Source organism: Rhinopithecus bieti, unplaced genomic scaffold, assembly GCF_001698545.2.
Source record: "Rhinopithecus bieti isolate Rb0 unplaced genomic scaffold, ASM169854v2 scaffold_19459, whole genome shotgun sequence".
NCBI classification, from domain to species: domain Eukaryota; kingdom Metazoa; phylum Chordata; class Mammalia; order Primates; family Cercopithecidae; genus Rhinopithecus; species Rhinopithecus bieti.
Window position 1 is genome coordinate 1,040,548 of NW_016809864.1, and position 27,094 is coordinate 1,067,641.

The 27,094-nt window shown below is 50.1% G+C and overlaps 2 protein-coding genes across 8 annotated transcripts in view; one reads left to right on the forward strand and one right to left on the reverse strand.

The window, feature by feature from the left end:
* Positions 1 to 810: 810 nt before the first annotated feature.
* Positions 811 to 25,681, forward strand: NUBP1 (NUBP iron-sulfur cluster assembly factor 1, cytosolic). 5 transcript variants are annotated; one of them, XM_017890708.1, is made up of 11 exons: positions 811 to 916; positions 995 to 1,099; positions 4,170 to 4,303; positions 9,553 to 9,621; positions 12,986 to 13,018; positions 13,934 to 14,024; positions 15,111 to 15,265; positions 18,591 to 18,701; positions 18,990 to 19,092; positions 24,273 to 24,356; positions 25,372 to 25,681. In XM_017890708.1, the coding sequence occupies exons 1-11, from the start codon at positions 898 to 900 to the stop codon at positions 25,428 to 25,430; spliced, it is 963 nt and encodes a 320-aa protein (XP_017746197.1). In that variant the 5' UTR covers positions 811 to 897; the 3' UTR covers positions 25,431 to 25,681. The 5 variants fall into 5 exon arrangements, with proteins under 5 accessions (XP_017746197.1, XP_017746198.1, XP_017746200.1 ...); XM_017890709.1 differs by lacking the exon at positions 12,986 to 13,018; XM_017890711.1 differs by lacking the exons at positions 811 to 916; positions 995 to 1,099 and adding an exon at positions 1,256 to 1,321.
* The window catches only part of TVP23A (trans-golgi network vesicle protein 23 homolog A), a 59,127-nt gene continuing 55,043 nt past the window's right edge, over positions 23,011 to 27,094 (reverse strand). Inside the window, exons 7-8 of one of the 3 annotated variants that reach the window (XM_017890714.1) lie at positions 26,604 to 26,663; positions 23,011 to 25,808 (exon numbers count right to left, since the gene is read on the reverse strand). In XM_017890714.1, coding sequence (XP_017746203.1) covers positions 26,604 to 26,663 — 60 coding nt within the window. In that variant the 3' untranslated portion in view covers positions 23,011 to 25,808. Of the gene's footprint in view, positions 26,664 to 27,094 lie in introns of all 3 variants that reach the window. The other 2 variants (XM_017890713.1, XM_017890715.1) reach the window with 2 other exon arrangements.

A 27,094-nucleotide genomic window follows, 5' to 3' on the forward strand; every position in this document is an offset into this window, starting at 1 on the left:
AAAATTGACCAGAAACAATAATTTATTACAAAAGGCAATTAAAAAAAAATCCAGGAATCCATAGTGAGTCTCCAAAAAAAAAAAAAAAAAAAGAGAGGGTATATAACTGATATTTATCATATATATAATCTATAGTTTTATATATATATGTCAAGGCTGCTAAAATCACTGAGTGAAAGGCTGATAGAGAAGAAGATGGTCCTAGAGAGTACCTGTTAATTACAAATGGAAGAAGGTTAATATTCACTGGAGAAATGGGGCAGACACCACCTTTACCAAGCGATCAAGCTTCACATTACCCAAAACGAGAAAAATTGACATTATCCAAGTGTGTTCTGCAGGAAAAAAAATAAAAATAAAAACTAACCTGAATCTAATTACGGGGCAAGAGGGAGGGAAGGATTAGACAAACCGAGAATATGGGGTATTCTATAAGACAACTGGTCTGGACCCGTCAAAATTATCAATGTGATGAGACTCCCCCTAAAAAAGGAAGGACTGATCTGAATTAAAGGAGAGAGGTAACTCTAGGAAGTGAGTGAATACAGGAGGGGAGGGGGTCTAACAACTGAAATTGTAATATAAACTGTCTATTGGCTAATACTGCATTGGCTAGTACTGCATCGATATGAAATCTCTGGGGTACGAAAACGGCACTGAGGTCATGAAGAACGCCTTTGTTCTTAGGAGATGCACTGCAGAAGTATTTATGATAGGAAATCTCCGAAAAGGAACAGACAGACGTGAGTCTCAGTCTCTCGGCCCACGGTTCGCGCGTGCGCACAGCCCCCTCTTTCCCAGACTTATTTCGCGCGGCCAGAGAATCAGATTGTGCCCACAAGGCGGAAATGCACGACAGCGGGTTCCGGTGACCACGAAGGCGGCAAAGGCGACGGAATGGAGGAGGTGCCTCACGGTAAGCTCGCGGAGGGGGCGTGGGTGACGGGGCGAAAGTGTAGCGAGCTGCTCTAACTGTGGTCTTGTCTCTGCGCAGACTGTCCAGGGGCCGACAGCGCCCAGGCGGGCAGAGGGGCTTCATGTCAGGGATGCCCCAATCAGCGGCTGTGCGCTTCTGGAGCGGGGGCCACTCCAGACCCGGGTGAGAAAAGGGCAAGGCCTCAACAGGAAGTGAGAGGCGCAGGCCCGGAAAAGGCGGGGCGTGGGAGGGAGGGGGCGGAATCTGCAGAATGAGTGACAGAGGCGGGCTAGAAGGTATTGTATTCGGAGAGGGGTGGGGCCCAGAGAGGAAGGGGCGTGGAAAGTGGGCAGGGTGAGGGCAGAGCTTGAAATGACTGACTCACAGGAACCAGGTCTTTAGAAGGCGAGCGTTAAGGACGTGGCTCGGGTGGAGGGGGGATACTGACCGGCGCGGAGTCGAAAGGGACCTAATTAAGAGGGTCGGGGCCAGAGGTTTGAGTGACAATAACCGACTGCGGAGAAAACGGAATAAGCTTCAAAGTCCGGGAGTCTTCGGACTTACATCCTGGCTCTGCTAGCTACTTTCTTGACACAATTTTCTTCCTTTTGAGGAGTGATTCTCCCATTCATTAAACAAATGTGTTGATCGCCTCGTAGGTATGGTGCTGTACTGGGGACACAGCTGGGGATCAGGCGTGGTCACCGCCCTAGTGGAGTTTAGCTTAACAGGGGAAGCAAACACGTGAGCTAGCAACTAAACCACCACAGCTTTGAGTGCTGTGAAACACAGATTTGAGGATGAGAGGACCCTGGGAGCCTGCTCAGAAGGACCTTAAAAAGCAGGAGGCAGGAGGACATTCTTTTTTTTTTCTTTTTTTCCCCTCCTTTTTTTTAGACAGAGTCTTGCTGTGTACCCAGACTGGCGTGCAGTGGTGCTATCGCGGCTCACTTGCAACCTTCCTCTCTCAGATTTAAGCGATTCTCCTGCCTCAGTCTCCCAAGTACCTGGGACTACAGGCGCCTGCCACCAGGACCGGCTAATTTTTGTATTTTTAGTAGAAACAGAGTTTCACCATGTTGTCCAGGTTGGTCTCGAACTCCTGACTTCAGGTGATACATCTGCCTCTGCCTCCCAAAGTGCTGGGATTCCAGGCGTGAGCCACTGCACCTGGCCAAAGGGGAGAATCTTGAAGGAGTTCAAAGAGAGACTTGGGTTTGATTCTTGGGTCCATGAAGTGTGACCTTCAGCAATAGTCCTAACCTCTCTGAGCTTCTGGTTCCTCATCAAAAATTGAGACAGGCGGGGTGCAGTTGCTCACGCCTGTAATCTCAGCACTTTGGGAGGCTGAGGCAGGTGGACCACTTGAGGTTAGGAGTTAGAGACCAGCCTGGCCAACATGGTGAAGCCTGTCTCTACTAAAAATACAAACATTAGCTAGCGTGGTGGTACATGCCCACTCTCAATGCTCAGGTGGGAGGATCACTTGAACCCGGGAGGTGGAGGTTGCAGTGAGCTGAGATCATGCCACTGCGCTCCAGCCTGGGTGACAAGAGTGAGACCCTGTCTCAAAGAAAAAAAAAAAAATGAAGAGAAAAACAGATACCTCTGTCGATCCAATGGAGAGACCAAACTGAGTCTCTACCAGTGGAGGTTTATTGGGCCATAGCTTGAGGGCATGCCCTGGAAAACACAAGTCACAGAAATCTCTGTGGCCTGTGCTCCCTGGAGAGGTTCCAGGAGGCTTGTGTTTACATGTTTCATTAAAAGGGGGAAAAGCATGCAGGAAAAAGTACGGTAGGCCTTGCGGCAGGTGGTTACATTCTTATGAGGTTTTAATTAGTGCCCAGTATATCTATGCTATATAGAAAATAAACATTCAAAAGAGGGAGTAAAGGAAGAATTAATTAGGCAGACGTCTCAGGGTAGGAGAGGAAGGACTGATCTCATCCTGTCTTTGTTCGGCTTGTGGGAAGATAAGCTTGTAATGGACATTGTCAGTGTGACATTTAACAGACATCAGTAACAGGGAAGGAGTTAGACTGAGGTTACAGCCCTAAAGTTACAGTTGACATGTCCTTGTTTATGGGAGGATATTCATCTTCAAAGGTTTAGGGGCCAGCAAAGAAGTTCCTTAGAAGCAACTTGTGAGGGCAGTCATCCCACGATGGAGATTCATGGGGCCTTTGGCCTTTTGCGGGGGTCTGGTTAATGTAGACTGCTTCAACACAAGGTTGGGAAGTAACAGCTGTCTGTGGATGGGGAGGAGGACAGCAGTGGTGGGAGGTTTTCAGGCTTAACTTTCACTTGAGTTTGGCCAGTCATGAGACTTTTTATTTTCCTTTATACCTCATGTGTTGTTTTAAAGATTTGAAATAAGATAATTTCATTGATAGATAATGTGCCTGCTGTGTATCAGAGTTTCTCAACCTCGGCACTGTTGACATTTGGGGCAGGTTCACTGTTTGTTGTGGGGGGCTGTCCTGTGCATTGTAGGACATTTAGCACAATCCCTGGCCTCTACCCATCAGATGCCAGCAGTACCTCTCCTGTGACAATGAAAAGTGTCTCCAGGCTGGGCGCAGTGGCTCACGCCTGTAATTCCAACACTTTGGGAGGCCAAGGTGGGTGGATCACTTGAGGTTGGAAGTTCGAGACTAGCCTGGCCAACAAAGAGAAACACTGTCTTTATTAAAAATACAAAAATTAGCTGGGCACGGTGGCAGGCACCTGTAATCCCAGCTACTTGGGAGGCTGAGGCAGAAGAATCACTTGAACTCAGGAGGCGGAGGTTGCACTGAGCCGAGATCACACCACTGCACTCCATCTTGGGTGACAGAGCGAGACTCTGTCTCAAAAAAAAAAAAAAGAAAGAAAATGTCTCCAGACATTACCAAATGTCCCTGGGGGATTTTGTCCCCAAGTTGGAGACCATTACTGTATGCAGAGTTCCCTTCTAGAGCTGGGGGAATACAGCACTGAAAGCTTCAGACAGTTCCTACCCTCGTGGAGAATATGTTCTAGTTGAGGGAGACAAACGTGTAAACCAATAAATGAGACACCTTCAAGTGTGATAATAGCCTTATTTTCTTCCCAACACTTGTTTCTACCATTGACTATGAGGTATTTCGGAGGATCCTTTTAAACAGCCCCAGGACTAGGACTAAGACTTAGCTCTTTGTAGTTGACGGGAAGAGTGACATCTGAGGTTTGGTCAGGGACCGCATCCCCTGAACTTTGGCTTTCTTTGCAGCTATAGAGGAAATCAAAGAGAAAATGAAGACCGTAAAACACAAAATCTTGGTATTGTCTGGGAAAGGCGGTGTTGGGAAAAGCACATTCAGCGCCCATCTTGCCCATGGCCTAGCAGAGGATGAAAACACACAGGTGAGACCTCAGGAACCACTGGGAGATGCTCATTCTGTCTGAGGGTCATGATGGCTACTAAATAACGGATTCCTAGGCCAGGCGCAGAGGTTCACGCCTGTAATCCCAGCACTTTGGGAGGCCAAGGCGGGCAGATCACTTGAAGCCAGGAGTTTGAGATCAGCCTGGCCAGCATGGCAAAACCTTGTCTCTACTAAAAATACAAAATATTAGCTGGGCATGGTAGCGCAGGCTTGTAATCCCAGCTATTCGGGAAGATGAGCCATGAGAATCGCTTAAGCCCAAGAGGCAGAGGTTGCAGTGAGTTGAGATTGCACCAGTGTACTCCAGCCTGGGCGACAGAATGAGACTGTCAAAGAAAAAAAAAACAAAAAGCTGATTTCCTTAGACTAAGTTGAATTGGCCTCTTTGGAATCTCAATCCTGCAGAGAACAAAGAAATACCCAGTAGTCAAATGAAGCATTTCATTGGATTCCCTAGCCAAGAAAATAGCTAGCAGATGTACATCTCTCCTTGCACGTGGATAGTTTATTACATGACGTTCACGCTTCTTTTTCCTCTTTATTAACCCCTTTTTGCTTTTCTCTAAGCCAGGTACCTGCAAACTATAACCAGTGGGCCAAATCCAGCCCATCTCCTGTCTTTATGGCCTGCGAACTAAGAATGTTCACATTTTTGAAATGTTTTTTATTTGTTTGAGACAGGGTCTCACTCTGTCGCCCAGGCTGAAGTGCAATGCTATGATCAGGACTCACTGCATCCTCTACCTCCTGGGCTCATCAAGCTATCCTCCCACCTCAGCCTCCCAAGGAGCTGGGACTACGGGTGCTTGCCACCATGTCCGGCTAATTTTTGTGTTTTTTATAGAGATGAGATTTTGCCGTGTTGCCCAGGCTAGTCTTGAACTTCTGAACTGAAGCCATCCCTCTGCCTCAGCCTCCCAAAGTGCTGAGACTATAGGCGTGAGCTACGACGCCTGGCCTAAAATTGCAATTTTTAAATTAGTACCTAAGTACCTACATATGATCCTTGATTTTGCCCACAAAGCCTAATAATATATTTTCTATTGGCTCTTGTGGAAAATTTTTGCTGGCCCTTACACATGTTTATTCATTTCCACACAGGTATACAGACGAGCATGAAAACTCAAATTACCCAGTGCTGCCCTCTGGATCTCAGCTTTAATAAAAGGGGTTGTAGGTCGCTAAAAACACACACTTTGGAATCAGACAGCCCAAACTCAGGTCCCAGCTCCATCTACACCACTGCTGTGACCTTGGGCAAGTTACCAGGCTTACTCTTGCTCCATTTTCTCATCTATAAAATGGGACTCCGAGGACTAAGTGAGATGGCACATATAAAGCACTTACCACGGGGCCTGACTGCTCAGTAGATGTCTGTGATGGCCACCATTTTCCTTACTTTATTTCACTAACTCAATATGAAGGGATGATGATTATACTGCCTTAGAGATGAGTTTGTAGCCTACCCAAAGCACGGTACTGGGCAGATTCAAAATACACTTGTTGGGCTGGGCATGGTGGCTCACACCTGTAATCTCAGCACTTTGGGAGGCTGAGGCGGGCGGATCACTTGAGGTCAGGAGTTCGAGACCAGCCTGGCCAACATGGTGAAACCCTGTCTCCACTAAAAAGATACAGAAATTAGCTGGGCGTGGTGATACGCACCAGTAGTCTCAGCTACTCAGGAGGCTGAGGCACAAGAATCATTTGAACCCAGGAAGCAGAGGTTGCAGTGAGCCAAGATTGCCCCACTGCACTCCAGCCTGGGTGACAGACCAAGACTCCGTTTAAAAAAAAAAAAAAGTATATAGATACATACACACACACACACCCATACCCATGCATATACTTGTTCATTCATCATCTGTTGGTCAGCAATCTCTTGCCATTTGAGGGTCACATTTGTATTGGCTTAGTGGGTTGGCCAAGAAATCTGCTTTCTCAGATTGTCTGTATTGTTTAGAATAATCTTTGCTTTTCGAAGCCGTCAGGAATATTCCTAAACAGCTCACTGGAGATGGGCTTTCATCTCACCACTTGCAAGTAACCACTTGTGAGTAGACAACTGTTTACATCATTCACTTTCATGTAATTACATTCTGAAGTCTTTGCTGCATGCCTATCTAGACTTTGCAATGTATAGAAGGAAAGCACACCATTCAGTGTGGAAATATGGCTAGATCAGCTGTATTTCCTTATGCAGTGGTGGTTTAAAAAAAAAAAAAAGAAGTTAGCATTTAGGAAAGTGTGTTTTCCCCAGGCAGACCTACTCATGACAGTGACATCGCTATCTGCAAAGTGTCAACACATGGAAAATGCTGAATATGTCTTGATTAAAGTCAAGCAGCACAGATTTCTCCCTGCCCTAAATCCAGCAGGATGGTAAGACGTGCCCTGACCCTTTTCTGCCTGCCATCTGGTGGTCTGGTGGAAGCTTGGCTCTAACTCTATGCAAGACACCATTCCATGTTGCGCTTGAGGCGGGCAGGTGTCTGTCATCTCATTGGCACAAAGGGCCTTGGATCAAGAGACAGCAGAATTAGAAAACACCCTGACAGGTCACAGGCTGCCCATGGGGTGTGTAAGTTGTGGTAAAGGCAGAAGGAGCCTCTGTAGCATAAGCCTGAGCCATGAGACAGCCAAGAGTCACACAAGAGCCAGGCATGGTGGTGAACACCTGTAGTCCCAGCTACTCAGGAGACTGAGGTAGGAGGATCACTTGAGCCTGAGAAGTCAAGGCTGCAGTGAGCCGTGGTTGCGTCACTGCACTCCAGCCTGGGCAACAGAGTGAGACCCTACCTCAGAAACAATGAATAAGTAGCAAGTCACCAACTTCCATAAATTAAACATTTTGTCGTCTGTTTTTTTTTGAGGTGGGATGTCATTCTGTTGCCCAGGCTGGAGTGTAATGGTACGATCTCAGCTGACTGCATCCTCTGCCTCCCAGGTTCAAACAATTGTTCTGCCTCAGCCTCCTGAGTAGCTGGGAGTGCAGGCGCATGCTATCACGCCCAGCTAATTTTTGTATTTTTAGTAGAGACAGGGTTTCACTATGTTTGCCAGGCTAGTCTCGAACTCCTGACCTCAGGTGATCCGCCCGCCTCAGCCTCCTGAAGTACTGAGATTACAGGCATGAGGCACTGCATCCGGCCACCATAAATTAAACATTTATGATCTTTGTGACCTGAAAGGCAAACTGTCATCACAAGGTCAGCACTAGGTGTTTCAGGACTCAGTGTGCGAGGCCCTCCTCTGGGTCCTGGGACTGCAGAGCTGGGAGGGGCCTTGACCCCGGAGCACTCGTCTCACAGATCGGAAGCCCAGACAGCCAAGGCTTAGAGAGCAGAAGCAACTTGTGCAAGGACTAAAAGTTGGGACTAAATCCCTCTTCCCTTACCCTCCTCATCAGGGACAGCTGGGTAAAGGAGATGCTTTGGATCCCAACAGCCCTGCAGCGTCTCCACCTTCTGCAGCAAACGCCGCCTCTTCCCATCAGCTGCAAACACGGGTCCAGAGGTCCTGCTGTGGGGAACGCAGGCACATTGCTCTCAGCTTTACTTCTCTGGCCTAACCTAAGCAGAATTAATTGGACAGATTTTGGGGTAGTAATAGGATCAGCAGGAAGTCTGAACAGACAGGACCCAGGACCGCCCTGGCCATCTAGGTAGCAGGAGCTTGTTAATAGCCCCCCGGGCCTGCCACGGGAGTGAGTGCACTGGAAGCTTCTTGCATCCTTACACCATTTCGCTCAAGATTCACTCCCCAAGGGAGTGAAATTCCTCTGAAGGAAATTGATTAAATTGTTCCCTGAAGGAAAGACATGGAAACAGAGTCGCTAGAAACCTGAGAGAATTGAGGAAAGTCTCTATCACAGTCATGGTGATAGTGTCATCTCCCCACGGGTCATTGACACATCAGTCCCAAGTATCAAGGTCCTGAGAGAGCAAGTCAGGTTTTCCGATGCTGTCACTCTGCTGTGCTCCTCGGATGGCCCCGTAGAGGGCGCCTGAGGCCAGCGCTGGTCTGTGGATGGCATTTTCCCGTACACCACGGGTTTGAGACAGCGCTGGGTGCTGAGGAAGTAGGAGGCTGGGTTTGTTGAGAGGATTCAAGAGGGAGGCAAGAAACTAATTCGGAGCAAGTTAAAAAGTGACCCGGAGGTGCAGCACTTTGGGTTTGAGTGATCGCATTTTTCAAGATGAATACTGGCCTTGTTCTCAGAAGGTTTCTGAAGGCCGTCTCAGACCTCCTGTGTCAGAGGGGAAGGCTTGGGGTGGAAGGGGTCGCCTGAAGCTGCACCCGAGTCACAAGCAAAGAACTTTTCCAGGTGTCCATCTTACTTTAAGTCCTGTTTTGAAAGCTTAGCCTAAACCGTCATTCACCTTTAGGATCAAAGGAAAACAGGGCTTGGTCAGGTTCAGCTAGAGGCTCCACTCTGGTCCTCCACAGCAGGCCCCATGGTGTACTGGAAAGAGCCCCAGTTGGGGCCAAAAGACCTCAGTTTATGTCCCAGGTCTGTTCCCTGCTTATTGAACTGGTCCCCTCTGAACGTCAGTTTCCTCCTCTGTAAACCAGAGATAATGATACTTACCCTCTAGGCACATGGCCGCCTCAGCCACCCAAAGTGCTGGGATTACAGGCGTGAGCCACTGCACCCAGTCTGCAATATTTTTTTAATACATTCATATTCTGCTTAAATAGGCTAGATTTGGCTTGCATCTGAGACTCCTGAACAAGAAAAGATGAGTTTGAGAAAAATTTAAGATGCAGAAACCAAGACTTGGTGAGGGGGTGAGCAAAGGAGAGCTGTTGAGGGTGGCTCCAACATTGCTGTCTCTTGGCTATTCCATGTATTCTGTCACAGAAGCCAAAAAGGCGCTAGGCCCCTTTCCCTGTCTCTTCCAGCCAGGGCTCAGCAAACAGGGTCTGAGCTCAAGCCTCCAAGTGACCTGAGATCAAGCCTCCAAGTGACCTGACGGACAGGTCTGTAAGATCACCCTTGAGGAGCTCAGCCAGGCTGAGGGGCAGGGGAATGGGGGCATCAGTGTTTATGAACCTTGAGATCAGCGTTAGGACTCTCTCTCAGGAGAATCTGATGGCTCCAAGTTTGACCCAGTTTCTGTCTTCTCCCCTGTCCTCCTCTAACCCCACTCCCCTCCCAGTTGTGCGTATCTGGAGTATGTACATTCAGTTATGTAACCGCTTTGGTCTCTTCTTGTTCCCCAGATTGCTCTTCTAGACATCGATATATGTGGGCCATCGATTCCCAAGATAATGGGATTGGAAGGAGAACAGGTAATAGCCGGTTACAGAACTCAGGAAATTATTCTCTCGAGGCAAACTCTGTAGCACTGAACTGTCAAACCTCAACAAAGAGGCATGCGGAGCCCATAAATGTTTCTTTGTTGTTATTGTTTTGTTTTGTTCTTTTTGAGACAGGGTCTCACTCTGTCACCCAGGCTGGAGTGTACAGTAGCACGACGTCAGCTCGCTGCAACCTCCGCCTCATGGATTCAAGCGATTCTTGTGCTCAGCCTCCCAAGTAGCTGGGACTACAGGGGTGTGCCACCATGCCCAGCCAATTTTTGTATTTTTGGTAGAGACAGGGTTTTGCTATGTTGGCCAGGCTGGGCTCCACCTCCTGACCTCTGATGACCGCCTGCTTCAGCCTCCCAAAGTGCTGGGATTACAGGCGTGAGCCACCGCATCTGGCCCGTAAATGTTTCTGTGGACATGAGGAGCTCAGATACATGCTCAGTAGTCCATCTGTCTACTTTTAACAACAACTGTGAGTCTTGGGGAGGGCAGGGTTACATATGAAGTCTGTCTACACCATTGGAGAAGCATTGGTTTCGATGCTTCCTCAGAGGGGAAGGGAAACAGCCACCGAAATGCAGAAGTAAGACATGGAAATTTAGCTCTGACTGGGAACATTCGTCCAGGGCTTGGTAGGGGTCTGTACCCTAGAAGCACGGGAATATTTCTGCCCTTGTGGTCTCCCCTGGGGAACTGAGACTGCAGGGCGGGTGAGTGATGTGGGCTGGGGGCAGGGCCGTAGCAGTCTGTGTAGTTGCTGGCCTCTTGCTAGCAAGAAGCTCTCCAAGAGAGGATTCCCCCAAGGGCAGTGCATGGAAGCTGGGGCTGGGGGTGCTGGGATGTCCCAAGAGTCTCAAGATTGGTTCTTTAATTAGTGCCAGGGATACATTGATCCTGTTCTGGGGATGCAGTGGTGAACAAGGTCTGTGAAGACCCCTGTCTGGGTGGGAGAAGGCAGATGCTAGATAATGTGAAACCAACCCAGAGTGAGGGGAGAGACAGTAGGGCAGGGTCAGAGGGGCTGAGGGGTGGTCAAAGGTGCCCTCACTGAGAAATGGCATTTGAGCCGAGGATGACGGGAGGGGAGAGCTGGGGGAAGAGCATTCTGGGCTAAGGGAGCAAGTGCATGGGCCTCTTGACGCAAGACGTCCTTGTGTCCTCAGTGGAGTGACCAGTGAGGCTGGAGGGCGGCCCGAGGCAGATGGGGCCAGGCCTTGCAGGCACTTCTAAGCCCTTGGGGTTTGCTTCCAAGGGAGTAGGGAAAGAGAGCAGTGTCACCCCTTGAGGCCTGGTCACATACCCCAATAGATTTAGTAGCACACGCCCCAGTGAGGGTATAAGCTAGTGTCATCACACCTAAGGATTTCATAGAAACAGAAAATTTAAAAGAAAATAAAACAGAAGTTTTGCCGTTTTCTTCTCCTGCACTATTGGATCATCCTGTTTACCCCTCTTTTAAGGCAAGTGGACTTAGCAAACGAGTATAAATAGGAATGAATGGTTTTATGGGGTTTATTTTATTTTATTATTTTTATTTATTTATTTTTTTGAGATGGAGTTTTGCTCTTGTTGCCCAGGCTGGAGTGCAATGGCACAATCTCGGCTCACTGCAACCGCCGCCTCCCGGGCTCAAGCAGTTCTCCTGCCTTAGCTTCCTGAGCAGCTGAGATTACAGGTATACACCACCACGCCCAGCTATTTTTTGTATTTTTAGTAGAGACGGGGTTTCACCATGTTGACCAAGCTGGTCTCGAACTCCTGACCTCAAGTGATCCTCCCGCCTCAGGCTCCCAAAGTGTTCAGATTACAGGCGTGAGCCACTGCACCCAGCTGGGTTTCTTTTAATAGAACTTCAGAGTCAGTCACAGAGGACCACATGTTGTGTGATTCCACTGACATGCAGTGTATGGAGTAGGTCAGTCCACAGTGGGAGAAAGTAGATGAAGGGCCCTCTAAGGCTGGGAGGATATGAGAGAGACTGGAGGACGGGTGGTGACAGCTGAGGGGTATAGGGATTCTTCTTAGCGTCATGAAAATGTTCTAAAATTGTGGTGGCTGGGTACAGTGGCTCACACCTGCAATCTCAACACTTTGGGAGGCCAAGGCCGGCAGATCACTTGAGGTCAGGAGATTGAGACCAGCCTGGCCAACATGGTGAAACCCCGTCTCTACAAAAAATACAAAAATTAGCTGGGCATGGTGCTGGGCACCTGTGTTCTCAGCTACCTGGGAAGCTGAGGCAGGAGAATTGCTTGAACCCGGGAGGTGGAGGTTGCAGTGAGTCAAGATCACGCCCGTGCACTACAGCCTGGTCGACAGGGCAAGACTCCATCTCAAAAATAAAAGTAAAAAAACTGTGGTGATGGCTGCACCTTGTGACTGTACAGAAAGCCACTCATTCAATGGGTGAGTCGTGTTGTCTCTGAATCATGTCTCAGTAAATCCGTTGAGAAAAGTAAGGCTTCATCATGAAAATTAAACTTTCAGTTTGCGCTTTGTGTGCTGTTGGACACCTGCTGGAGGGAAGAGGTCAGAATCTTGTTGCCCCAGGGAGCTCCCCTTTGACCCCCAGCCCTTGCCCTTGGGGACAGCGGCTGGAGCTGATTCGGGACAGGTTCTGAAGTAGCTGTTTCACGAGAGCTCATTCCCTTCACTCCTGTGCTTTTACAGAAGCCACCTCCTTGCTCCACAGGTACCTGCATTTTCTCGTCAGTCCCCAGCGGATTTTTATCACTCTTTTAAAACACCTTAGACACAACATCATATTTGAACTTGAGTAACTTTGGTTCCCTATCTAGACACCCAAGTAGAGTTTCCAAATAACCCAGCTTAGGGCACAAAGGGAGTTGAGTTGCATCTTTATTACCCACACCCTAGTTGTTCACCTCCTTTTAGGGATTTCGTGGTACCACATAAGACAATGAATTGTAGGCCGGGCGCGGTGGCTCAAGCCTGTAATCCCAGCACTTTGGGAGGCCGAGACGGGCGGATCACGAGGTCAGGAGATCGAGACCATCCTGGCTAACACGGTGAAACCCCGTCTCTACTAAAACTACAAAAAACTAGCCGGGCGACGTGGCGGCGCCTGTAGTCCCAGCTACCCGGGAGGCTGAGACAGGAGAATGGCGTGAACCCAGGAGGCGGAGCTTGCAGTGAGCTGAGATCTGGCCACAGCACTCCAGCCTGGGTGACAGAGCGAGACTCCGTCTCAAAAAAAAAAAAAAAAAAAAGACAATGAATTGTATTTCATAAAACCATGTTCTTTCTTTGTACAATTTGTGCATGAAATGTGACCAGGGTACATGATTTCTACTAACAAACATCGGTGCTCATGTTCACACAGGTTCACCAGAGTGGCTCAGGCTGGTCTCCAGTGGTGAGTTTTCACCTCTTTGTCCTATTTTCACAGTAGTGTGTGGTTGTGTGTACATAATGGGTTTGTGGTTTGTTGGTCCATGGGTATTTATTAGGGTGCTTTTCGAGGCACAGAGGATATGATTAAATCCAGTGATTGGCAGGCTTTTTCTGTAAAGTGTAGGACGGTAAAGATTTTCAGCATGTGGGCCTACATTCCCTGCTGTCATAGCACAAAAGTAGTAACATGTAACTTAACAATCAGGACTGTATTCCAATAAAACTTTATTTAAAACACAGATGGTGGGCCAGATTTGGCCCTGGAGGCCAGTTTGTAAATCTCTGGTTAAGAGAGTTAAGGAGGCAGGGTGCAGTGGCTCACATCTGTAATCCCAGCACTTTAGGGGGCCAAGCCAGGCAGATCACTTGAGGCCAGGAGTGCGAGACCAGCCTGGCCAACATGGTGAAATCCCGTCTCTACTAAAGATACAAAAATTAGCCGAGCATGGTGGCACACGCCTGTAATCCTGGCTACTTGGGAGGCTGAGGCAGGAGAATTGCTTGAACCTGGGAGGCAGAGGCTGCAGTGAGCTGAGATCGCACCGTGCACTCCAGCCTGGGCAACAGAGCAAGACTCCATCTCAAAAAAAAAAAAAAAAAGAGAGTTAAGGAGATGACATTTACTTATTTTAGCTGAGTTCCCTGTCATTGCAGCCCATGGACATACAGTGCCTCTTTCAAATCCCCCAACATGGTACCCCCTTTTTTTTTTTCCCAAAAATGATTTAGGATGCAAAGAGTAAATCTGCTCATAGGTCATATCGTAGTTTTGTCCTGAAAATGTTTTTTTCAAAGCTCAGACAGAAGACCTGGGGGAGAGCCTCACTGTGTGGCTTTGAATAAAGCGTGTCTTGCCCTCACCCTGTTCCCTCTGCAGTACGTGGAAGACAACCTGGGGGTGATGTCAGTGGGCTTCCTGCTCAGCAGTCCTGATGACGCTGTTATCTGGAGGGGACCCAAGAAAAACGGTTTGCCACTCTGCCTTTGTTTCTCACATTCTTCCACACGCGCTGTGGCTCCTGGCCTCATCTGCTCCCTGTCCTGCCAGTCTCAGCCTGCTGGACTTCACACTATATTATTTTTAAGCCTCCAGTGCCTCTTTCTTCACTGGTTGAAAAGAGCTAATAGAAATACCAGTTTCCATTACATAATTGTAAATATCTGCTGTGCGTTTTTCTCTCCTTAAAAGCCGTAGAACCCTGGCCGGGTGTGGTGACTCGCGCCTGTAATCCCAGCACTTTGGGAGGCCAAGGCAGGCGGATCCCCTGAGGTCAGGAGTTCAAGACCAGCCTGGCCAACATGGCGAACCCCTGTCTCTACCAAAAACATAAAAAATTAGCCGAGCATGGTGGCACATACCTGTAATCCCAGCTACTCGAGAGGCTGAGGCAGGAGAACCCAGGAGGCAGAGGTTGCAATGAGCCGAGATCATGCCACTGCACTCCAGCCTGGGTGACAGAGCGAGACTCTGTCTCAAAAAAAAAAAACGCTATAGAACCCTGAAATTATTTTTATCATGGTTTTATAGTGGCTTATTTGGGTCAGAGAGGTGAGATCAGCAGCAGACTGATCTGGTACTGAGACTTAAGGTAATAATGTGAAAGTGTTATCAGGGCAAGCTTCAGCCTCAGCACTATTGATACTTTGAGCCAGATAAGTCTTTACTGGGGGAGGAGTAGACCATGTTCTACATCATAGGGTGTTAAACAGTGGCCCTGGCCTCTACCCACAAGATGCTAGTACCACCCCCTACTCTATTTGTGACAACCCAAAATGTCTCCAGACATTGCAATTCACTCTCAGTTGAGAGCCACTGATTTACAGCATAGACCAAAGGCACAAAAAGATCAGATCATGCTTCTCCTTGAGCTGGGCATGGTGGCACGCACCTATAGTCCTAGCTATTTGGGAGGCTGAGGTGGGAAGATTGCCTGAGCCTGGGAGTTCAGATCCAACCTGGGCAACAAAGCAAGACCCCATCCTTTAAGAAAGAAGGGAGTTGTAAGTACAGAAAAGAAAGGAAATAAGCACCCCCTGCGGATTCCTCTTTCTAGGCATGATCAAGCAGTTCCTCCGAGATGTGGACTGGGGAGAGGTCGACTACCTCATCGTGGACACCCCACCTGGGACATCGGATGAACACCTCTCGGTCGTCCAGTACCTGGCCACAGCACGCATCGACGGAGCGGTGCTCATCACCACTCCCCAGGTGAGCGAGCTTCCAGCGGGAGCTGGGTCCAAACCATGCTCCACACTGCGAGGTTTCTTTCCTGCCTGGCTCTGATACCCTGGTCTCACCAAGGCTCTTCCCAGTGTGTGTTCCACAGCTGCATCCAATGTGCATCTGTAGAAACCTCTTGTTAAAAACTTCAGCCGGGCACAGTGGTTCACACCTGTAATCCCAGGACTTTGGGAGGCTGAGATGAGAGGATCACTTGAGTCCACGAGTTCGAGACCAACCTGAACAACATAACGAAACCCCATCTCTACAAAAAATAGTTTAAAATTAGCCAGGCATGGTGGCTTGCACCTGTAGTTCCAGCTGCTTGGGAGGCTGAGGTAGGAGGATCATCTGAGGCTGGGGAAAGGAGGTTGCAGTGAGCCACGATCACGCCACTGTAGGCTAGCCAGCACAACCGAGTGAGGCCTTGTCTCAAAAGATAAAAATAAGAAAAACTTCATCTTTAGTCTAAACATTTGCAGCTGACAGCCATTCAACGATTTGTTTTTTTTAGTCCATGGATTAAACAATAGTGGGTCAAGAATGCTTTTTGAACTTTCGTTGAGGAAACTGGGGAAACGACCAGTGCAGTTATAATTCATATTGTGCTGCCAGTCCCCGTCAGCCTTGCCATGTCCATGTCTCAGGTCCCCCAGTCTACAGTGGATTTTCCATTTACATTCCAGAATGATTTAGGAAATCTCTCCAGTTTTCAACAGAACCAGCCAGGTGCAGACAAGGGATTTTGAGATAAGCCACTGGGTGCCTTTGCTCCTTCCTTGGTGACACCCAGCGCCCTTCTGTAGCAGTCACCTAGTGGCTGTTCCCCAAGGCCCATGGTGAGCCTGAGCTGAGGAGAGCAATGGGAAGTTTCCTGTCTGTAAGCCCTGCAGAGAGCAACTGCAGGCAGGACCATGATGCTGTCCATCTCAGGGACCTGAGAAACCAAGGGCTCTTCTCCACGGTTACGCTTGACTTCTCTTCATGACGTTCTCCTCCACATCTAAGGAAGCCCAGCAAATGAGGTTTGATTTGATCTCACTGGCCAGAATCAATCAGGACGACCCATAGTCTCACCCTCATCCAGCACTCGCTGAACTCTACGTGCCAGGCACCAGGGCAGTAAAAAGGCCTGGCCCTCCCTGGGGGCCCCTGTGGCTCCCTGAGGAAAACAGGTGCTAGACACACACATGAGGGTACAGCCATGGTCCAGCGGCCATGGGAAGGGTGTCTGGGTCAGAAAATGGTGACAGGATTCGTGTCCGCTCTGGCATCCTGCAGAGAGGGAACATGGCGGCCCGCGAAGGAGGAGGATACCAGCTGGGTCCCTGGACAGGAGGGAGGATGGCCTGGCCCGGGTGATGGCAGGGAGGGAAAGTGGATTTGTCCTTAGGAATGTTTTCTGTCGCATTTGTAAAAAGTGGTTGGTTCTGGGTACAGTGGCTCATGTCTGTAATCCCAGCACTTTGGAAGGCCAAGGCAGGCAGATCACTTGAGGTCAGGAGTTTAAGACCAGCCTGGCCAACATGGCAAAACCCTCTCTCTACCAAAAAATACAAAAATTAGCCAGGCGTGGTGGTGGGCACCTATAATCCCAGCTACTTGGAAGGCTGAGGCAGGAGAATTGCTTGAACCCGGGAGACAGAGTTTGCAGTGAGCCGAGATCGCGCCACTGCACTCCAGCCTGGGTCACAGAGCAAGACTGTCTCAAAAAAAAAGAAACAAAGAAATGAGAGACTGAGTCGCAGCCCATTGACTTTCTAGCTGAACGTCTCTTCCTCTGCATCCCGCCTCAGTGCCAAGAGCCGAACAGGCATCTCAGGAAAAGAACAGACCCAAAGCCGTGAGCCTTTCGGGCTCACATGAGTGGTGAAGCCCCAGGTGCTAAGGAGTCACTACACCTGACAGTGACCAGCCACAGCAGGACTTGGGCACAGGGATCTGTGGTAACGTTAACTGGGGAAAATAGGGAGCTACTGAGCAGTGTGTATACACAGTAATCACACTGTAAAAACTCAGAGTTTAGAAGGAAATGCAAAGTTGTCCACATTGGGTAATATTCTTTGTTTTCTTTTAGTCCATAAAGTTGTTTGTGTTTATAATTATCTACAGCAGGGATCGGCAAACTTTTCTGTACAGGGCTAGATAATAAGTAGGTTTTGTGGACCCCACAGTCCCTGTCCCAGCCCCTCAGCTGTGCCACCGTGGCGTGAAGCAGCCACAGATGGTGCCTAGACGGACAGGCATGGCTGGTTCCAGAGGAACTTTATTTATAAAACCAGTCAGATTCAGCCCCCAGGCTGGGGTTTGCGAAGCTCTGGTCTAGAAAACAGTGTACACTCTGGCTGAATATAGTATAGTATAGAGACATGGAGTGTGTAGATGCGTTAAAAGGTCATTTTCAGATAGGCACGGTGGCTCATGCCTCTAACCCTAACACTTTGGGAGGCCAAGGCAGGAGGATCACTTCACACCAGGAGCTTAAGACCAGTGTGGGCAACAACCATCTCTACAAAAAATTAAAAAGTTAACCAGGCCGAGTAGCACATGGCTGTGGTCCCAGCTACTCAAGAGGCTGAGGCAGGAGGATTGCATGAGCCCAGGAGGTCGAGGCTGCAGTGAGTAATGATCGTGCCACTGCACTCCAGCCTGGGCAACAGAGTGAGATCCTGTCTCTGAAAAAAAAAAAAAAAGAGTCATTTTTTTTTTAGATTGATTTCTTGCTATTTGGCTGTGTGGGAAGTAAATAGCACCTCAAATGAACAGGGCTTAGCACTAGTAGGCACTAAATAAATATGGATTTGGCAAAGGGCATGTGTTAGTTCATTTTCACAGTGCTGTAAAGAACTGCCCGAGACTGGATAGTTTATAAGGGAAAGAGGTTTAATTGATTCACAGTTCCGCATGGCTGGGAAGGCCCCAGGAAACTTACAGTCATGGTGGAAGGCAGAGTAGGCACATGTTACACAGTGGCAGCAGTGAGAGAGGCAGTGTGTAGGAGGAACTGTCAAACACTTACAAAACCATCAGATCTTGTGAAAACTCACTATCACGAGAACAGAATGGGGGAAACCGCCCCCGTGATCCAATCACCTCCCACCAGGAACTGCCCTCAGCACGTGGGAATGATGGGGATTGCAGTTGGAGCTGAGATTTGGATGGGGACAGGACACAGAGCCAAACCCTGTCAGGGCAGAAACCTCTAAGGCTTTACGATCGCAGATCCACTGCACTGCAGCCACCCCCTCGGCTGCACAGACATTTCCTTTCTCGCACTTTGATGCTGGAATCACTGGTCTTTTCACCTTCATAGGAGGTGTCACTCCAGGATGTCCGGAAAGAAATCAACTTCTGCCGCAAGGTGAAGCTGCCCATCATCGGGGTGGTGGAGAACATGAGTGGCTTCATCTGTCCTAAATGCAAGGTGAGGGTGCGTGGGGCCGCCAGGCGAGCCCAACAAGATCCTGCTCTCATGGTTGAGGAAACAATCAAAAGGCTGCTCTGCAAACTGTTTCTGCTTTCCCCATAATTTTGGGAAGTGGAATCACAATTAAAATCCCTTTCTGCTGACTGAAGGAAAGTTCTTTTGGTGTTAAGTGTTTCACATTCAAACTAAGCCTTTTTTTTTTTTTGTAAGTTTCTTTAAAATGTGGTCCATCCTTGTGATTCTACAAAAAAATGATGTTTCCTCCCCTTTGAATTTGCTTTGCAGAAAGAATCTCAGATATTCCCTCCCACGACCGGGGGTGCGGAGCTCATGTGCCAGGACCTGGAGGTCCCTCTCCTCGGCAGAGTGCCCCTGGATCCACTCATAGGTGGGTGACTCCCATGTGGGGCGGGACCTCACTCCTCGGTCAACCCCACAGGCATGGTTCGGGCACAACAGGGGCAGCTACGGAGAGGGGCAATGGAAGGAGGAAGGTCAGTGGCCTCTCGGGGTGCCAGACCCACCCTCCAGCTGGCACCCCGAGAGGCCACCGGGAGAGAGGCCGAGACCTCTGCGAGCAGGTCGCGGGAGCAAGCAGGCCTCAGGCAGAGGGGTGAGACCTGGAAGAACGGGGTAGAAGTTGGTGAAGGTGCTGGTGGCAGGGGACTGAGGAGGGTGCCCGATAGAGGGGTGGCTCCAGGGAATGGGCATGGCATCCAGGTTACAGAGAAGGGCAGCCTGAGGTGAAAATCCCTCAGGAAGGGGCCCAGCCTCCTGCGCCCCGAGAAGCCAGCACTGCACAGATGAGGCCCCTTTGTCTCCAGCACTGGGACAGACGGGAACGCAGATCACTCGCCTGCGAGCAGGGGCCAAGTTCCCAACAAATGCTCTTCTTAAGTGCCTGAGCAGGGGCCAAGTTCCCAACAAATGCTCTTCTTAAGTGCCTGGGTCCCCCAGGATCCCAAGAGATGCCCACTCCCTGAGTGGCCCTGGGGCTGAAGGAGGGACGGGGTTCACATCTCCACCCACATGCCTGCAGGGCACCCACTCGCAGCGGGTCACTGGGCAGGGCCTACACTCGAAGCTGCTCCCCCAGCAGCCTGCTGTCCCCCAGGACCGCAGAGCCAGGCGGGCCTCCGTCACTGTTACTGCAGCCCACACTGTGGCTCCTGCCGGGGGTCCAGCACTCGCCTTTAGGTCTGAGGGGAGAACAGATAGAGAAGGCTGGAGGGGAGGCCAGCGTCCAGGAGTGCTGGCTGCACCCACACCTCGGAACTTCCACTGCACTTGTCAGGAAACCAAGGCCAGTGAGAGGTGTCTGTGGGGGGACGGGAGCGAGGGGGACGGGAGAGAGGGGCTGGGCAAGGGGCGGGGCGGGTGAAGAATGCTCTGGCCAGGAGGGTGGAGGCCTAGTGCTTGGGGAGAGGGCAAGGAGAGCCTGGAGACTGGGAGCACAGAAGCCACGTGGGGAGCCTTGGGGAAGGGCCTGGCTGAGGGGGAGAATAGGAGCCTGTGAGAAACAGCTAAGTGTCAGTGTCAGTGAGTGTCAGTGTCACGTGCCTGGGGGCAGGAGGCTCGGGGGCGGCTGCTCTGGGATAGAGGTTCAGGATGAGGCCCTGGGTTCTGGCGTTGGTGTAGAAAGGAAGGGACCCACACAGTAGAGTAAGTGACGGCATCTGAGGGTTGAGTTGTCCCTGCTGCCAGTACAAGCCACCTGGAGGAGGGTCCGTCCCTCAAAGACAGTGAAGCAGGGGTGGTTGAGGGAGGCCGGGCCTTCTGAGGTGCTGTGGATGAGGGGCTTGCGGGCTCAGGTTGTCAGCAGGCTCTGGGGTCCGTCAGGAGAAGGTGGTTCGTGTCCGTGCAGTTGAGTGTTGAAGCCACAAGACGTGGACAGGATTGCCAAGCGGGAGCCGGGAAGACTGTGTTGGGGGACAGCTGCCTTGAGGAAGTGGTGGGGGAGTGAGGTGCGAGGGTCACTCTGAAGATAGGAACAGCCCGGGAGAACGCCAGAGACCCAGTGTGCCCAGGAGACTGTGTCCCCAAATCCTTTTTCCCTTATTCCCACATCCCACAATACTTCTCTGGCATGTGATTTCCCCAACAAAATACAGAAAAGTACAGCTGCTTTCTCAACCTTCCCCAGCATTATAAAACACTCACCAGGCAGCTTGTGTAGTGGCCGGAAGTGGTGCTGAGAGCTGCCCTCTAAGGCCCCTGGAGGTAGTCGGGCTGCATGAATGGATGTGATTGGGGACAGGAGCTTGCAGCAGCCCAGGGTACATCCATTCCTGCCAGCCTGCACGTCTGCCACAGTTCAGCTCTGCCAAGATGGGATTGGTGGGCAGGACATTTGTCAGGGGAAACATCTATGGGAGAAAATGACAGAGGAGAGTGTTAACCCACAATGAAGGAGTGGGGGAAGGAACGTATCAGCCCGCAAAAGCATCTCAGCCCATGGGAGCATCTCAGCCTGCTGGAGCACCTCAGTGTACTTTACTTTTTAGCATCTCAGTCTGCTAGAGTGTGACAGTCTGTTGGAGCATCTCAGTCTGCTGGAGTGTCTTGGCTGCTGTCAAGGAAAGCTGGGCACAGCCACCAGGGCATTTCTGAGCCCACTTACCCATCAGAGGGGCTGCATCTCCCAGAAATGTGCCTGCCCGAGTGCCATGCTCAGCTCAGTCACTAGCTAGGAGCAGCCTGGGGGCAGCATTGCCTCCACACAAACGTGATGGATTTTGGAGCCTGGCAGCTGCTGCCAGAGATCCAAGAGGTGTGTCCTTATGGCCATCACAATTGCCACATTTTCCAATATTTAATGAAGAGCTAGAAATCTATATCCTTACCCAAAGTCTCCTGATTACTAAATGATGGCAACTAACTCCGTTAAATACACACACACACACACACACTATGCTCTAGCCTGGGCAACACAGGAAGACACCCCGTCTGTAAAAAAAAAAAAAAAATGAAGAAACAGTTCACCCATTGTGGTGGCATGTACCTGTGGTCCCAGCTACCCAAGAGGCTGAGTTAGCAGGGACACTTGAGCCTGGGGAGGTTGAGATTGCAGTGAGCCCTGATCACACCACTGCACTCCAGCCTGCGTAACAGAGCAAGACCCTGTCTCCAAAAAAAAAAAAAAAAAAAACAAAACAATGGCATGCTTGCTTGCTGACCCACCCAAATATGTCCACGGGCCCAGCCACAGGCCTGCCATTGCCATTGTCTGACAGATCAGGAAGTGACCTTGGGGCCCTCTATTGGATCCTGATGTGGCTTTTCTTCCAAAGAGCCACCAACCTCCATCTTCCCACCTCCCTCACACCAAGCCCTGGCATCGGCCCTGGTCTTTCCTTTCAGGGCCACTTTTCACAAAGAAGCAAAGTTCCAGGTGGTTCACAAGAGCTAATTTCAAAGCAGAGGAGCCACCAGTGACAGCTGCGGGGCTCGTTGGAGAGCATTAAGTGCCTTCCAGTGGGCCTGGTCCTGTGTGTCAGATGGCACATTGCGGAACCTCACCTTGAGGGGAAACCACAGATAGCAAGGCCAGGGAGTGCCAGAAAGGAAGGGGTGGTTAACACTGTCACACACCCAAGAGGGTGGAGCGTGAGGGCCAAGCGACAGACACGCATCTGGCAAGGTCCCTGGGGACACAGTGGGGGCAAAGCCACCTTCCTAGGAACAGACAGGAGGACATGAGGACAGCACTTCAGTCCCCTCTGGGGACATGGTGGCAAAGTTGCAGATGCCAGCGCTCTGGTGCTGTGGGTCCTGGCTCCCGTGTGCTGAGGATCACAGGAAGGGCTGGCCTCAGCTCCCTGCTTCGCCACCACTAGCTGTGGGACTTGGGCTAGTCATTTCCCCTCTCAGCCTTGATGGCCCCGTGTGTAAAATGCAGATGACAATGGTGCCTAGTGAGGGATCTGCCAGGGTGGAGAGAGGATGCCTGGGATGTCTTGGAACAGGGCTGTGCCCACACCAGCTGGTCTGATGATGATGCCCGTTCTTGGAGAGGTGGGAGCCCAGGGGGAAATGCAGTTAGGATGGGAAAACACTAGAGCATATTTGTGTGTTGGGAGCTGGGGAGCCCTCTGGAGAAGGGAGACCTGGGTGAAAATCAGGGACAGAAAGTACCCCCAGCATGAGTATTCTGGGATCCCCAGCCTCCCAGGTCTGGCCCAGAGAACGTACACTCTAGGGGCCTCCTTAGTAAGTTCCACATGGTCTCATGGGCCCGGTGTTAACGGCGGAGGGTGTCCAGGTTCTTGGCACCTGGAACAAAAAATTGGACAAAACGCACAAAGCGAGGAAGGAATGAAAGGATTTATTGAGAATGAAAGTAAACTCCACAGTGTGGGAAGGGAATGGGCCTGAGAATAGGGGCTCGAAGGCCCCATTACAGAGTTTTTGTGTTTAAATATCCTCTACTTGGGGTACGTCCTATATAAATGAAGAGGAAGAAGTAAAGTTACAGAGTCATTTATGGCGTACATCCTATGGAGAGGACATTTCCTGTTATGGCTCAAGTGCGAATTGGCCTTATGTTCCCTGTCTCCAGACCCTATTTTCCTGCCTCACTGGGCCATCTGGGCTCCCCATCTCCCACCACCCTCTCCCCACAGGCTTCTTCCCCGACTTGGACTTCCCTGTCCCACACGGCAGCATAGTAGTGAAGTTGAGGAAATGGTAGGTGCAAGGTAGGAACTCCTCCTGGGGTTCACCTGAGGCTGGTGACGGGACATGGGCAGTGCAGTCACTTGGCCCTGTTTCTCCAGCAGCTCAGGGCCTGGAGAGTGGGGAGAGCAAGCTGATGGCAGGTCCACCCACAACCGGGGGCTCGTAGGGCAGACTGGGGGCGAGAACACCCCCAGTGACTCCAAGGCCCCTGTGTCCTGGCTCTGGGATAACATGGTCCTAGAGAAACCTGGGTGTGCATAGGAGGGGACTGGAACAATGGCCACATGGCAGGGAAAGACTAGCAGACGGATGGACACCAGCACAGATGACCTGGAAGATAAAATTATACACAGACAAAGCAGTGAGCAGAATGTGTGTGTCATGTGCTCCCACTCGTATTTGAGATATATGAGTGTGTGTATGTGTGTGTGCACACCTGCGAATGTGCCCATTTATATGCGCATAATCTTTCTGGAAAGACACCTCGAACACTAGTGGCCCTTTTTGGACTTGGCCTTTCACGCCATATCCTTTTGTAGTCTGTACTTTTTTTAACCATGTACATTCATGATCCTTTTGCTCAAAAGCTAATCTCTTAAAATGCAGACTCCTGGGCCCACCTGGAAGCTGCTGAATCAGTTCTCCGTAGGGCCCTGGAACCTGCATTTTCTGTACGCCACCTGATTCTTTAGCCACGCTGAAATGCTGGCTGGGGACCCTGCTGGAAGGAAGGTCCCAGAGACCCCCGTGGCCTTTTCTACATTGTTCTTCATTACGAGTGAAGCGGGCTCAAGATCTTCCCACTGTCACCAGCACAGAAAGAGCCCCGAGATCTTGTGGCCTCTCTGTTTTCCTCTCGGACTGAATTGCCTTCCATTTGTTTCTTTTAAGGTAAGAATTGTGACAAAGGCCAGTCTTTCTTCACTGACGCCCCAGATTCCCCAGCCACGTTAGCCTACAGAAGTATAATTCAGAGTAAGTATTTCCATGCGTACTAAATGCAGATGCCTGTGGGGCAGGAAGCAACGTAAAGGAGCCAAGGGTATGGGGGGTGTGGAAGGACGGGTGGGTGGGTGGGTCTGCAGTGACCACACAGTGGCCTCCATAGCCCAGGAAGCCAGGAGTCCATGAGAAATCTCTCCATGTGTGAGTATTGTGAATTAATTCATAGTTGAACAAACATGGTGAGGGTGAAACTTATGGCTTAGGAAATACATCCCAATAAAGCGATAAAGTAATTCATTTAAAAAACTAACTGATAAAAACAAAAAAACAGGCCAGGTGCAGTGGCTCCCACTGGGAATCCCAGCACTTTGGGTGGAGGAGGCAGGCAGATCACTTGAGGCTGGTCAGGAGTTCGAGACCAGCCTGGCTAACACGGAGAAACACTGTCTCTACTAAAAATATGAAAATTAGCCAGGTGTAGTGGCGCTCGCCTGTAGTCCCAGCTACTCAGGAGGCTGAGGCAGGAGAATAGCTTGAACCTGGGAGGCAGAGGTTGCAGTGGGCCAAGATCGCGCCACTGCACTCCAGCCTGGGCAACAGAGTGAGACCGTGTCTCAAAAAAATAAAAAAATAGAAATAAAAACTTTGGTTAGCCAGACCAAACCCACGTGCAGCCAGTGGCAGCCATCAGAGGCCCCAGAGTGAAGGCAGAGGTGTCAGTGTTTGTTAAAGCTGCAGTCTCCAAGTTTGTGGCTGGGTTTTACTTGCCTAGAAAAATGATGTTGAGGGTAAGGAAACAGCATTCCCAGAATCCTCCATCTATAGATGGGCCGAGGAAGGCCTCAGCCATTGGTTATGACTCTGATGGGCAGTGTGAGGTATTCCGGTCACTTTCAAAGACTCGGGGCATCACAGACACAGGGCTTTTTATGGAACTAGCCAGAGGATTCCAGCCCCGTCAAGACACGGCCCTCTCCAGGACAGGACGGGGCTGTCAAGGGGTGGACAATTCTTAGCACTCTATGCCTGTCGTCTTGTTTTCCAGGAATCCAAGAGTTTTGTGATCTCCGTCAGTCAAAAGAAGAGAACCTCATCAATTCCTGAAATGAGAGAATGTTCAGAACCAAGCAGTTACCAAGTGAGGTACTCCCTGGGCAGCACGTCCAGCCAGACCCGACCAGCTCCAGGACAGGGTGGGTCACAGCAAAAAGAAACCAGATGCTGGCGTGGTCCGAAGCCACTTTCGCAGAGACACTTTAATCATCGAGTATTTGTACACTTTTCCTTAGAACATATATAAAGGGCATTCTCTACAAATGTGCCGTTTTAAGAATAAAACCCCCTCCTCAAACCTCTCCCCCGAGGCCTATTTCACGTAAAAAACAAACGGGTTGTGAGACCATGGGATTCTGCTGTGTCAGAAGCTTAGTCGATTGTAGAAACTCCCATTTAAGCCATTTCTGCCTCTGAAGATAAGAAAGCCTAGAAAAGAACCAAAGGGGTAAGTGTGCGGCTTCACTGCAGAACACACAGGCATGTTTTCAAACAGCACAGTCCAAACGCTCTTCTTCAGATTGAGGAAAAATCTAAAAGCGACAGAGCTCACGCTGGGGTTCGTTCTAAAATCACTGCATGTGGCGCAGCTGGGTCAAATCAAAAAGCCCTTGAAGAGTCCTTCAATCACCCAGTAAGACAGAATTTGGGGTCTGTGTATACACCCTGTGTAGTAATATGTGCACAGTATATCCAGTAATGTCCAGTGTCATGTAAACCAATATTCAGGCTTTTAAATTATAGAAAAAAGAGAGACAGATATAAACTCTACAGTCATCCTCGCTGCCATGAGGTGCTTGCTGTCTTTGAGACACACAGGATCTGAGACCAGCTGGAAGAAGAGTAAATTCCTGTTTTCTCTCCACTCTGGGACATAAAAGTGGGTGGGTGGGAAACAAGAACAAATCCCCTTGTTCTTTCCCTCCCTTGTCTCTTTTCCCTCCCCACCCTTCCCTAGGACCACACATATGGTCAGATTTGCACATGTTCAGTGTGAGGAAGGTGTGACCTCACACCCCACCCCCCAGCTCCTCACCCCAAGGGCTATGAGGCTGCAAAGCCCAGGGCAGGCCCATTGCCCAGTCTGCTTCTTGCCTGGTCACGTACCAAGCCACCCCAGGGAACAGCGGAAGCCCACCCAAACCCCGGGCCCCTGTGCCTCAAGAGCTGCATTTTTCAGAATTCCTCAGCCCCTCCACACGGGTGCCACGATCCATTTCTCACCTAATGCTGGTGAATCTCCAGCCCCTCAAGGCCCGGCTTCTGAAAGTCACCTGGGCAGGCCTGCAAGGGGAAAAGGCAACCATGGTTTTCTGTCCTCACACGCGAGTGGGGCAATCCTGCTGATGCAAGGCCAGAGAAAACCCACAAAGTACAGAAAACCTGCGGAATTCGTTGCTTGATGTCTTGGCATAAAGCAGCACTGTTCAAATTTAAGATGGTTCAAAACATTTCAGGATGAACCTGGTCAAATTTCAAAGACCTCCTATCTCTCTCTCACTTTTAGAAATATCTGTTAAGTTTAAAACAAAAACAAAAACAAAAAAACAAGCCTGGCATGGTGGCTCACACCTGTAATCCCAGCACTTTGGGAGGCCAAGGCAGGCGGATCACTTGAGGCCAGGAGTTTGAGACCAGCCTGGTCAACATGGCAAGACCCCGTCTCTTCTATAAATACAAAAATTAGCCAGGCATGGTGGTGTGCACCTGTAATC

What these genes read in the sequence shown, in the direction of transcription:
- NUBP1 (XM_017890708.1), top strand. An exon ending in GGGGGCCACTCCAGACCCGG is followed by an intron (nt 1,100 to 4,169) that starts GTGAGAAAAGGG and finishes CTTTCTTTGCAG; the next exon opens with CTATAGAGGAAATCAAAGAG. An exon ending in GCCCCTGGATCCACTCATAG is followed by an intron (nt 19,093 to 24,272) that starts GTGGGTGACTCC and finishes GTTTCTTTTAAG; the next exon opens with GTAAGAATTGTGACAAAGGC.